At 37.6% G+C, this 13,440-nt stretch overlaps 1 protein-coding gene across 1 annotated transcript in view; it reads left to right on the top strand.

Annotated features, from left to right (window-relative positions):
* The window catches only part of BMPER (BMP binding endothelial regulator), a 375,585-nt gene extending 362,470 nt beyond the window's left edge, over positions 1-13,115 (top strand). The window contains exon 15 of the mRNA XM_049784999.1: positions 12,334-13,115. Within this exon, the coding sequence (XP_049640956.1) occupies positions 12,334-12,515 (182 nt within the window). The 3' untranslated portion in view covers positions 12,516-13,115. The remainder of the gene's footprint in view (positions 1-12,333) is intronic.
* Positions 13,116-13,440: the final 325 nt, after the last annotated feature.

The following is a 13,440-nucleotide window of genomic DNA, read 5'->3' as shown; positions in this document are numbered from 1 at the left end:
TGATGAGTTATTACATATGATACAATATGTTAATGATATGTGCAAGATAAGTGTGCTGTTGTGGGCATATTATATGTGTTTATGTGTGATGTGTACATGTATGATATAAGTGTGTGTCCTTGTATCTTCTGGCACATAAAATAGTTTGCTAGCTTCTGTGGTCAGCTTCTATCTTATTTTTATCTACAAATTCTCTTTTCTGCAGCATCTCTGACCTAACTACACACACCAACCTTTTCCATTATGAACTGAATGTCTCCTATAAAATTTTAGACTAGGCTAGAGAGTTAGCATGGGTATTAAAGCACTGGCTTTGTATGAAGCCAACCTGGATTTGACCCCCAGCACTCCACTGGGTTCTCTGAGCACTGTCAAGAGTGACCCCTGAACACAGAGCCCTTAACACAGCCAGATATTGATCCAAATCCAAAAAAGAAACTTTAAGAAATAAAGTAATTTTTTTCTAACCTTCCACATCCTGTTGGAGGTCAGGGAAGTTGAGTTTCACAGGTCACAAAGCCACACACTATGATGTTGTGTAGTTGTGATGTTATTTGTATGTACCCTACAGTTGTGACCTAAGTACCCTCTTGAGAAAAAAATTCGTGATTAATTCGAACCACTTCGGTTGTCTCCTGGTTAAAAAAATGATTAACCGGGGCCAGAGAGATAGCCTGGAGGTAAGGCGTTTGCCTTGCATGCAGAAGGTGGTGGTTCAAATTCCGTCATCCTATATGGTCTCCTGAGCCTGCCAGGAGCGATTTCTTAGCATAGAGCCAGGAGTAACCCCTGAGCACTGCTGAGTGTGACCCAAAATCCAAAAAAAAAAAAAATCAATAATAAAAGATTAACCAAATGAGTGGCCTTTGTATTCTGGGCACTATCTCCTTTGAGATGCAGAAGCTTCTCAGCTTAATATAGTCCCATCTGTTTATCTCTGCTTCCACTTGTTTGGAGAGTGCTATCTCCTCTGAGTACTCAAGTCTATTCCACTGATCTGAGGGTCTGTCTTTATTCCAATACCATGCTGTTTTTATAACTATTGCTTTGTAATACAGCTTAAAATTGAGGAAAGTAATGCCTCCCATATTTCTTTTCCCAAGGAGTGCTTTAGCTATTCGAGGTTTTTTATTGTTCCAAATGAATTTCAGAAGTGTTTGATCCACTTCTTTGAAGAATGTCATGTCTAAAGATACTTTAGAGGAATCGCGTTAAATCTGTACAATGCTTTTGGAAGTATTGCCATTTTAATGATGTTGAGCCTGTCAATCCATGAGCAGGGTATGTGTTTCCATTTCCATGTGTCCTCTCTTATTTCTTGGAGCAGTGTTTTATAGTTCTCATTGTATAGATCCTTCACATCTTTGGTCAGGTTGACTCCAAGATATTTGAGTTTGTGTGGCACTAATGTGAGTGGGAGAAATTATTCGCCCAATACTGATCAGATAAAAGACTAATATCCAAAATTTACAAGGTACTGATAGAACTATACAAGAAAAAAACAACTAACCCCATCAAAAAATGGGGAGAAGAAATGAACAGACACTTTGAAAAAGAACAAAGGCAAATGGCCAAAAGGCACATGAAAAGATGCTCAACATCACTAATCGTCAGGGAGATGCAAATCAAAACTACTATGAGGTACCACCTCACGCCACTGAGATTGGTACACATCACAAAAATGGAAAACAAGCAGTGCTGGCGGGGATGTGGAGAGAAAGGAACTCTTTTTCACTGCTGGTGGGAATGCTGTCTAGTACAACCTTTATAGAGAGCGATATGGAGATTCCTTCACAAACTGGAAATTGAGCTTCCATACGATCCAGCTATACCACTCTTAGGAATATACCCGAGGAACACAAAAATACAATACAAAAATCCCTTCCTTACACCTATATTCATTGCAGCACTATTTACAATAGCCAGACTCTGGAAACAACCAAGATGCCTTCAACAGACGAGTGGCTAAAGAAACTGTGGTACATATACACAATGGAATTCTATGCAGCGTCAGGAGAGATGAAGTCATGAAATTTTCCTATACATGGATGTACATGGAATCTATTATGCTGAGTGAAATAAGTCAGAGGGAGAGAGAACGACGCAGAATGGTTTCACTCATCTATGGGCTTTAAGAAAATGAAAGACATTTTTAACAGTATCTCAGAGACAAGAGAGATGAGGGCTGGTAGGTGTAGCTCATGACATGAAGCTCATCAGATAGAGTGATGAGTGCAGTTGGAGAATGACTACACTGAAAACTATCATAACAATGTGAATGAATGAGGGAAGTAGAAAGCCTGTCTCAAGTACAGGTGTGGGGGGGTGGGGAGGAGGGAGATTTGGGAAATTGGTGGTGGGAATGTTGCACTGGTGAAGGGGGGTGTTCTTTACATGACTGTAATCATACAACTATAATCATATTTGTAATCATGGTGTTTAAATAAAGATAATTATAAAAAAAAGATTAACCAAATGAATCCTTTATAAATTATAGCTGTGCAAATTGAATCACATATATGTTTTAAGAAATCAATTTTATATATTAAAAAATAGATGAAATCATCAAAGGGTAAAACATCAAATAATGATTGTTTCTCTTATTCTCATTAACTGTGGTTAGACAATAATGGATTAAGTATGAGTTATTAGAAGCAATACAATATGCTTTTTGTAATTCTATAATATATAGTTGTACAGTGCTCTTATTGTCTCATATATTATACATTTTATTAAGAATTCATTTGCTGGGGCTGGAGCAGTGGCACAGTGGTAAGGCTTTTGCCTTGCATGTGGCTGACCCAAGACAGAATGTTGTTTGATCCCCGGCATCCCATATGGTCCCCCAAGCCAGGAGTGATTTCTGAGCATATAGCCAGGAGTAAACCCTAGGCATCACTGGGTGTGGCCCCAAAATAAAACAAAACAAAAATAGAATTAATTTACCACTTCCACTTGCTTGGTGATAACAAGGATCCTATAACTGGAGGTCAGAGTTACTAGCTGATTCACATTTGATTTATTGGCCAAAGAAAATGACTGGAAAATGACAGATACTCAGAAGATATTTATAGATACAATTTGATTTGAAATGGAGATTTTATATAATAAAGGAGAATATTAGAGAAAAGATAAGTCTTTCTCTAAGTAGTTCTACATTTTCTATAGTTTATGATCTAATGGATCTTTGAGAAAAACACCTGTGTTCAAAGCCATGTTACAGAAGAGCATTAATAAGCTAAATGCAGCACTAAAGAAAAGAAGTTGGGCTAAAGCAGTGGTTCTCATATAGTGAGGTGCATCCCCTAGGGGGCACGTGAAGCTCCATAAAAGGGGTGCATTTGACCTTGGCAAACACTGTCCTAAGAAGCTAAGCCCCATATTTATGTCTCTGGAGCTGAGAGATGCTGTATCCTGCTTCAAAACCGCTTCAAAAGCTATGCATTGCAAAACGTGCTCATTGTAGCCATTAATCCAGACACCACCTCTGATTAAAAAATCAGCTCAAATTAGTTTATATATTTTTGTTTCGCAGGTTAAAGTATATTTTAATAAAGATACTATCTACAGTCGCGCGGGAGGTGCAAAAATGTTTTTTTCTTCCTAGGGGGGCATGAAAGAAAATAATTGAGAAGCACTGGGCTAGAGCAATAGTACAATGAGTATAGCATTTGCACAACTGACATGGCTCTGATCCCAAGCATCTTATACGATCCTCTGGGTATCAACAAGAAAGAAAGAAATCTTAACACCTCAGGAACCACAACCTTTCCCCTGCCACAAAGTGAAACGACAGTCTTCCGGCCCATCTAGACTTGGCACAGGAAGAAGTTGCTGCTCCTGTAGTTGCTGATTCACCCTATGTAACCCCTTTTCTCCCACCTTCTTTCACTGAGGACTGTTGCTCACTTACCAATCTGGCTCCTCAGCTTGAGGACACTACCTGATCCCTGACTTCTGCGAACCATTTTTCAGACTTCACAAGACCAAGTCGCAGGTTTAAACTGCTCTAGATTTTACACACCTCAGCCAAACTATTTCAAAAGATTTAAAGGAGACATGTATGCTTTCTTTGTGTGTGTGTGTGTGTGTGTGTGTGTGTGTGTGTGTGTATGTTTTTGGGTCACAACAGCAGCGCTCAGGCTCAGGCTCTGGCTCTATGCTTTGAAATTGCTCCTGGCAGGCTCGGGGGACCATATGGGATGCTGGGATTCAAACTACTGTCCTTCTGCATGCAAGGCAAATGCCCTACCTCCATGTCATCTCTTCGGCCCCCCTTTGTATATTTCTTTAGATGTATATCCTTAATAATTATAATTCTTGCATGTATTTTTTTATGTAGAGGCGACTTTCCCATTTCCCTTTTTGGGTCTGCTTAGGAGGAAACTCTAGAAGATAAATTTTTCTTGGAATCTGAGTTCATGTTAGGACCAGGATATAGGGATTGTTGAGCCTGATATTTTTACCCCTATATGTACCAGTAGTCTCATGTGGCATTGCTCCTTTTTGCACAGACACATTAAAATGGCAAAATCTTTTGTATAGAAAGAAGTTCTTATTTAATAGGGATAGAAACTCTTAAATTTTATAAAACAGGGCTCCTTTCACCCTGAACATTTGTCATAATGACTTGACTTAGGCCTCAGTAGATCAAACATTGACCTTTCAACCTTGAACCTTGGATTCTATTCTAGAAACCAGTATGGTTTTCTGCACCAGCACCAGGAATCAAATTTCTAACTGGGGAGGCCCTAAGTCCATCCTGGTACTGACTTGTTCCAGGGTGAGTTAATATGACACCCTGATGACTAGAAAACAGCAAAAAATTGCTGTCTGGGCACGTTTTTCTGCCTCCATACCTAATGGTGAGATAAAAATCAGAAAACACTTTGAGACACCCAAGCTTCAACAAAGGATCTGTGCAAAAATCAAGATCTCTAATTACAGAAACCTAACTTTGACAACCACAATTGAGGAGAGCTTTTCCTGGGACCATGAAGAAAATTCTTGGGGTTGGTGCATTTGTATATCCAGAGCCTGTATTTGATCTTATGACAGGATGCTTTATGGGTAGAGAGACTCTGTGTTTTTAGACTAAGAATTTTTCCTTTCTGATTTCCCCATCAAAGGTTTCTGTGCCTATGCAAAGAAAACCAAAAAAAAAAAAAAAAAGCAAATAAACAAACCAAAAATAAAACAAATAAAACAGAAACAAAAACTGTTATCCCTCTTTTTTATTTTCTAAATTTTATTTATTTATTTATTTGTGTCTTCTAGATAGGGGTTTATACAAAATTGAGAAGAAAAAAAAAGAGTATTGGTGGAGATAAAAAAGGACAGAACCAGGAGCCAGAGCAGTGGTGCAGGCAGTAGGGTATTTGCCTTGCACACGCTAGCCTAGAACAATGGTCTGTGGTTCAATTCCCTGGCATCCCATATGATTTCCCAAGCCAGGGGCGATTTCTGAGAGCATAGCCAGAAGTAACCCTGAGTGTCACTGAGTGTGGCCCCAAAACAAACCTAACAAAAAGGACAGAACTAAATATTCAAGCCAAAGTCAATAACAATAGAATCAAGAGATCTAAAGTATAGCAATCTATACTTAAAATGAGTCTGTTAAACTGTCAGCCACAGCCTAAGGGTGGAATTATAAAATACACGCTGGGAACTTTGGTGGAGGAAGGTCAATACCAGTAGTGGGAATGGCTTTAATTCATGGTCACTGTATGCCTGAAATCCAACTATGAAGGACCTGTAATTCACAAAGGATTCAATAAAAATTATTTAAAAAGGAGAGAAGAAAGTATGAAGGAAGGAAGGAAGGAAGGAAGGAAGGAAGGAAGGAAGGAAGGAAGGAAGGAAGGAAGGAAGGAAGGAGAGCAAGCAAGATATACCTGAGGTCAATAAAACATTGAGGAAGAAAGAAAGAATATGGGTGGGGGATAGTAAGATCTTTTGAGTTTTCTCTAAACATTAGAGGGGGACTAGAAGACCCTTATGCAGGATATGAAGGGGAGCAAAGATACTAAAGGGTAAAGTAAGATGAAAAAGAAATTATGAAATTAGCAGAATGGAAAATGAGCTCAAGGCCATCTGAACATAATCCAACTGAGAAATGGGATGATGGGTTGAATGTCATTAAGTGAAATCATCATGCAACAGACATAAATTTATTAAACTACTTCTTTGAGCTTTGTCCTGTGCCAGATCTTCAGACTATGGAAGACAAAGACACTGCCCTCATCTAATGTTTCCATGCCTCAGTGGTTGGCTCTTCAGCCAGTGGTGCCAGTCATAGTAACTACAGGAAACATTTCAACCTAGAGCTACCCAGGCACCATTACAGAGATAGAAAAGGGACTGAGGAATATGAAGTTTTAAGTGTTTCTAGGGATTCAGGAGGATCGCTATCCAAGAACCAGAGCTGCCCTGTTATTGGGGGATTAGAACAAAAAATAACTATAGCATGAAGAGTAGTGAGAGAAGGAGTGCAAGAAAAAGTATGCTGAAGATATTCAAAAAATGAATTGAATTCAAAAATTGAAGGATATGAATTAAAACTTGAAAAGTGATTCTTAGATTTCAAAGGTAAATCACGCTTTGGAGAAGAGCTTAAGTTCTCTCTGGGAGATAAGAAAAATAATTTTTAAATAATAATTTATTTAAACACTATGTTACAAACATGTTCATAATTGGGTTTCAGTCATAAAATGCACACCCCTCTTCACCAATGTGACTTTCCTATCACCAAAAATCTTAATTAGTGGAGGAGAGGGAAAGAAGAAGGGATGACAACACAAAAGAGGAGAGATTTTAGAGGGAAGCTGTTTAAAAATTAAGACACTGAGATATATAATTATTCATAATTTAGTTCTAGGTATACAATAAGTATTCCAGAACCAATCTATTACCAATGTCAATGATTTTCCACCAGTATCCCCAGGTTACCTCCTCTTTCCTAGCCTGCCTCCTTGACAGATGCATTTTTAAGTTTGGCTGTTGTGGTTTAGATCTCCTGCTTTCCATAGTATTGCTTCCTCAGTTTGCATGTATAGCTATGCCACCATCCTGGGGAAGTCTTGTAGGTAATTTGAAAATTAGTGTCAGGTTGTAAAAGACAAATGTGTTAGCCTAAGAGCCTGAAGAATATCATAATATAAGATAAACAAGATGACCACCTTCCCTGTGGCAAAGTCATGAGGACATAAGGCTTGCTGATGCTGACATTGTTGAGGAATAATGATAACTGTTTTGTCGGTAACTGTTTCAGTGAAATGGTAAGACAGGTGAAGCTAGAGACATCACAGTGAGTAGGGTGCTTTCCCTGCTTTTTGCTGACTTGGGTTCAATTTCCAGAACTTCATATGGTACCTCAACCCTACCAGGAGTGATTCCTGAGTGCAGGAATAAGCCCTAGACACTACCAATGTCCCAACATCCAAAAAATGGGGGAGGTGAGGAAGACAAGTCATTGATGTGATGAATTATAGAAGATAGAGATACGATGTCTATAAATTCTTCCATAAGTTTGGAGGTAAAAGGGCAAAGAAAAATAATAGGTGAAGGAACTTTTTTCTTTGTGATTAATTTTTCATCTGAAAATTTTTCTATATTTAGACAATAAAATCAGGAGAGAAGTGAAAAATCATGAGGACAATGTTTCTGAAAGAGAGGAGGCAAAACACAGAATAGTGCAAATAAGAGGTCAAGATAGAAGGGAAATGGATCAATGGAATACCTGTAGATGACCTCAAGCTATTGATAAATTAGATGAGAGCTCCACCCCACACATTGATCTCCAAGCCCAAATGAATGAGTCTAAAACAGAGCCACTGCATGAAATGATCCAGACCAGGGTGAGAGAGAAACACATGTAATCTGACAATCTTCCATCTCATATCGATCTAGCTGCTTTACAGAACTGTGGTTTTTATTGAGTATAGAGACCACCTCAGGTGGGGCAGTAAGGACAGAAAGGGCAGATAGCTCAGGCTCTCCTGAGCCTGTACCACTCAGGTTTACATATAAGACAATCTTTGTTTTGGGTGAAACCAAGTAGTAAACAAACAGATACAAAGGAACCAGGGATGGTCTTTGTTTTGGGTAAAATATGGTGTAACCTAACACTCCAGTAGGGTTCCAGATAGATGTTAGGAAACAGTAGGAGCTTTCATTGTGCACAGGCTTCTATTTTGGAAACATTATGTACTTTATCTCTGCAAAAAGACAAGTTACTGTAGTGACAGAAACATGAATGCTGCACTTATTTATTGGAACAATTTTCTGATCTAACTACATAATAAATAACTTGTGCTGGGAAGTAGGATTTCTTTTTAAAGCTACTACAACCAGTTCTCATTATCAGATTTGGTCTAACTCAGGGTTTCCCAGTTTTGAATAGCATTGGTATTGTGAATATACAACAATCACTGTGTACTAGGCTATATTTCCAAACTAAAAGGCACAAACTAAAAGACACAAACAAAAGTTGTGTAAGGGAACAAATTATTCTATTATTAAATAAAAAAGAACATTAATGGGATCATCAAAATGTTGAAGAGATGATCAGAAAAGCACAAATTGAGACATCAGGAAGAAAATGTCTGTTGACTCAACCACTTCTTTATCCGCATCATTGTTCATTCAATTCCCCAACTTTACTCTAAGTACTCACTACCTATATTGCTGTAAATAAAATGGAAAAAAAATCCCTTTGTCTCTAGTTATCCAGATCTATTAGGAAAGGGAGGAGAAGAAAGTAAAAAATCTAATTTTATGAAATAAATATAGTGCAAGTGGACAGCAAGTGTCATGATTATACAGTCAGATTTTTATCCAAACAGGAGAGAACATAGAACTGAGCATGCATGAGGATTGAGCCTAAGGGAGGGGAAGATAGAATAAATGGTCTCACACACACACACACACACACACACACACACACACACACACACACACAGACACACACACACACGACTTTAGTCACCTTGAACCTGGTAAAAGAAGTTATTAAAATTTGGGGAGAGAGGGCCCAGAGAGATAGCACAGAGGCGTTTGCCTCGCAAGCAGCCGATCCAGGACCAAAGGTGGTTGGTTCAAATCCCGGTGTCCCATATGGTCCCCCGTGCCTGCCAGGAGCTATTTCTGAGCAGACAGCCAGGAGTAACCCCTGAGCACCGCTGGGTGTGCCCCCCCCAAAAAAAAATTGGGGGAGAGAATGATCACTTTGTTTATTTGGTAGTTTTTTGGCTGGAGCCTGAACTTGGCTGTGCTCAGGGCTTATACTGACTCTGTATTCAAGGATTACTCCTAGAGGGCTTAGGAAACCATACTTGGTGCCAGTGATCAAACTCAGGTTGGCTATGTGCAAGGCGAGCAATTTTTCCCACTGTACAATGGCTCTCACTTTATTGATCACTTTATTTGATTAATGTGGCAGCCCATAATAATCACAGAAGAGAGAACTAGGGTGTTACATATCTATACCTCACTTTCACTTTTCTTCCAATGTCCTGCAGGTGTTACTTTCAAAAAAGAGTCCAATAGAGGAAAAGAGAGAGGGATAGGGAAAGAGAGGAAAATGGAGAGAGAGAGAGGGAGAGAGAGAAAGAGAGAGAAAGAAAGAAGAAAGAAAGAAAAGAAAGAAAGAAGAAAGAAAGAAAGAAAGAAAGAAGAAAGAAAAGAGAGAGAGAGAGAAGAAAGGAAAGAAAGAAAGAAAGAAAAAAGAAAGAGAAGAAAGAAGAAAGAAAGAAAGAAGGAAGAAGGAAGGAAGAAAGAAGGAAGGGAAGGAAGAAAAAGGGAAGAAAGGAAGAAAGAAAAAAGGAAGAGAAGAAAGAAGAGAAAAAAAGAAAAAAGAAGAAAGAAAGAAGAAAAAGAAAGAAAGATAAAAGAAAGAAAGAAAAGAAAGAAAAGAAAGAAAGAAGAAAGAAAGAAAGAAAGAAAAAGAAAGAAAGAAAAGAAAAGAAAGAGAAGAAAGAAGAAGAAAGAAAGAAAGAAAAGGAAAGAAAGAAAGAAAGAAAGAAGGAAGGAAGGAAGAAAGGAAGAAAGGAGAGAAGAAAAAGGAAGGAAGAAAGAAAAAAAAAGAAAGAAGAGAAAGAAAGAAAGAAAGAAAGAAAAGAAAGAAAGAAAGAAAGAAAGAAAAGAAGAAAGAAAGAAAGAAAGAAAGAAAGAAAGAAAGAAAGAAAGAAAGAAAGAAAGAAAGAAAGAAAGAAAGAAAGAAAGAAAGAGAGAGAGAGAGAAAATATCTGTAATAGAAGCAGTCTGGGAGAAGGGGTGCTATGGAAACTGGGGGCATTGGTGGTAAGCAATGTGCCCTGGTGAAGTACTGGGTATTGGAATATTGTATGATTGAAGCTCCATAATGAACAACTTTGTAACTATCTCACAAGGATTCAATTAAACAGTTTATTAATTGGAAAAAAAGACAAATATAGAGACATAGCATAGCTTATATGAGCAGGGCAGAAAAAGGAAGAGAGGAAGATAGAGAAATTAATAGAAATTTCCAGATGACACATTAATGTATTCAGTTGCATATTCATTTAATGATCTATTATTTATTGCTGACTTTTATCATTTATATACTTTGTGTGACAGGAAATATGTTAGGGCTAGAATTTGTCATAGGCCAGATTAAAAAAAATCTGCCCTCAAGGAGATTCCATTCTAGTGTAGGAATATGGAGATTAAACATGGTTATAAAGAGCAGTATTATTTGTAAAGATATATAATTTCTATTTGCATTAGAAAAAAGAGAGACAATTTGGTGATGCCATTTTGTATTTGATGTTAACTATGGTATAACTGCACAAAAAGTCTAACAGAAATGAGAATTAGGCATGTCAGCAATGTTCTGCTTGATATTTCAAAATATTTAATTGGTAAATAACTTGCTACAGTGAATTAGTTTGAAACATGGTTAGGAATAATTCATTGTTTAGTTGACAATTGATACAGAGATAAATATACCTCTGCTTAATAATAAAAGTATGCTTCCATGTAAAAATGGTAATTGTAGAACCAAATATCAAAAAGTTGGTTATACTTAGATATTTTTCAAAATTCTGTTTTATACAACACAGTTTTGTAGTAAGATGAAAGAATTTGTGAGTGGTAATGACTACTCTTTTTAGACAGTACACAAATGTACACGTCTTTTGTTTGCTAGTACAAATTATTTGTATAGTCTTCCTAGAATGTACTTTCCAGTTTTTTACTAACTATTTCTTGTTAGATATGACCAGACACAAATGTATAGTGGTAACTAAATACATAATATGGAAGATGCAAAGTAAGTGTTCTCACTTGAAAAAAAATTCTAATTTTTAGTTTAACCAGGACATGATTCTTTGCCAGGTCTGACTTTGCAAATTGCATAAACAAGAATAGAAGTTCTAAGTTGCTGGTGATTTCTCACTGTTCCTGCTTTTGTTTGGAACAACTTCAAATGAAGGCAGGATTGCTATGAGTTTTTCCTAAAGTGTTTGTCTTCTAAATGTGTGTGTGTGTGTGTGTGTGTGTGTGTGTGTGTGTGTGTGTGTGTGTGTGCGCGCGCGCGCGCGCGCGCGAGTTGTTGTTATTTAAGAGAATGATTGTCACTGGGAAGTAGAAAAGCTGTCATGGAACTTTGAGAATGTTTGCATTCTTTATTTTCCCCGACCAATCTATTCATACATTTGTAAGGAACTCGGAATTTTGTCAGTTCAATTTTAACTCTAAGTTAATGATGGTAGTAAATTGGCTATACTTTGTCCACATCATCATTTTTTATTTCCTGACCCAATCACCCAGTCTCTTCTCTCTTCCCAGTTTCATACCCAATTATTCACTCTTGCTCTAACTTGTTCTCAAATTATTAATTCATCACAAGACCACCACAATTAAGAATATGTCACAGATTTCCAATATCTTTGAAATGTGTAATTCTATATGTTTGAATATTCATGTTATCACATACAACATTACTATGTATCACAACTCAGTACTTAAAAGAACTATTTGGAGCTATATTTTATTCTCTTCTCCCTAAATTACCAATAGATTTTCTTGTAGCTTTGCTAACATGTATTTAAGACAAAAAAAATATTCACTTTATTTTGATGTTCACTGACCCAGTAGGTACAACTTTGATTTTTATTTCTGGTTGTTGATTTACAAAGTGTTTGAGGAATGTTGGATATTTGCTAGGCTTTTGTTAAAATCAAATGGGTACCAGTATCTGTGTCTTGGCATGCCCACCCTTCCATGTGTCTGTGTCTATACAAATGGCTTTGAGCTGCAGGGAAATTAAAGGGAGCATTTCTTCACATCTCACCTTCATCTCCTCTCTTTCAGCTACCCAGTGTAAGCATGGTGCTGTGTACGATACCTGTGGACCAGGTTGCATAAAGACCTGTGACAATTGGAATGAGATTGGACCATGCAATAAACCTTGTGTGGCAGGCTGCCATTGTCCTGCAAACTTGGTCCTTCACAAAGGAAGGTGCATCAAGCCAGTTCTATGTCCTCAGCGGTGACCTTTGTTCTACTCTTTAAGACTTTGAAACTGGGGCGTCCTTGAGACTAAAGTGGAAGAGCCAATGAAGGACTGAAGTCTGCGTGTGCTGATTCTCCAGACAAAAACTGAGTATATATGTGTACATATATAGATAAATAGATATATTCAGAAACATTTCATCATTTATATAAACTATAGCAGGATTGTTATGTATATTTTTTGCTATGAGACGTGTACTGTTTCTAGGATCCTTATCTGTAAGTCATTGGATATGTTGTAAAAATAAATCGAGTATTTTAATTTAATAAAGAAGCATGCAGAAGTTCTGGAGGACTTTCACATTACATACTTTTGTTCATTTTAAGATAATTCCTTAAGAAACCTAAGTTGCCTGCCTGCAATACTTTTAACTTTGTGTCAGGATTTGCATTTGAATGGGAAATGTCTTTCTCTGGAGAAGGAATCTTTCATTTAGGAAATTTCATGTTTCCAAAGAAAGGAATGAGTGATTAGAGCAATGGTTGATAATTAATTGTCTACTGGCCACAATGGTGCCTATAAACAAAGGATAGACTGTTAGACTTTAATGGGTCTAATATTATTTACAAAACTGATTTGTCTTTTTTTTTGTTTTTTTGTTTTTTTGTTTGGGGGCCACACCCGGTGGTGCTCAGGGGTTACTCCTGGCTATCTGCTCAGAAATAGCCCCTGTTAGTCAGGCATGGGGGTGGGGGGGGACACGGGACAGACCATATGGGACGCCAGGATTGAACCAACCACCTTAGGTCCTGGATCGGCTGCTTGCAAGGCAAACAACACTGTGCTATCTCTCTGGCCCCCTGATTTGTTTTCTTATGAAGAAATGTATGTTGTTACCTAGAGCTTAACCAAAGAAACAAATGATTTCTTGCCCCTTTTGTGTATGCCTTGAATCTCCTGATTAT

This window comes from Suncus etruscus, chromosome 12, assembly GCF_024139225.1.
Source record: "Suncus etruscus isolate mSunEtr1 chromosome 12, mSunEtr1.pri.cur, whole genome shotgun sequence".
NCBI classification, from domain to species: Eukaryota; Metazoa; Chordata; class Mammalia; order Eulipotyphla; family Soricidae; genus Suncus; species Suncus etruscus.
The sequence above is the reverse complement of the archived record's forward strand: the minus strand, read 5'-3'. Positions and strand labels throughout refer to the sequence as shown.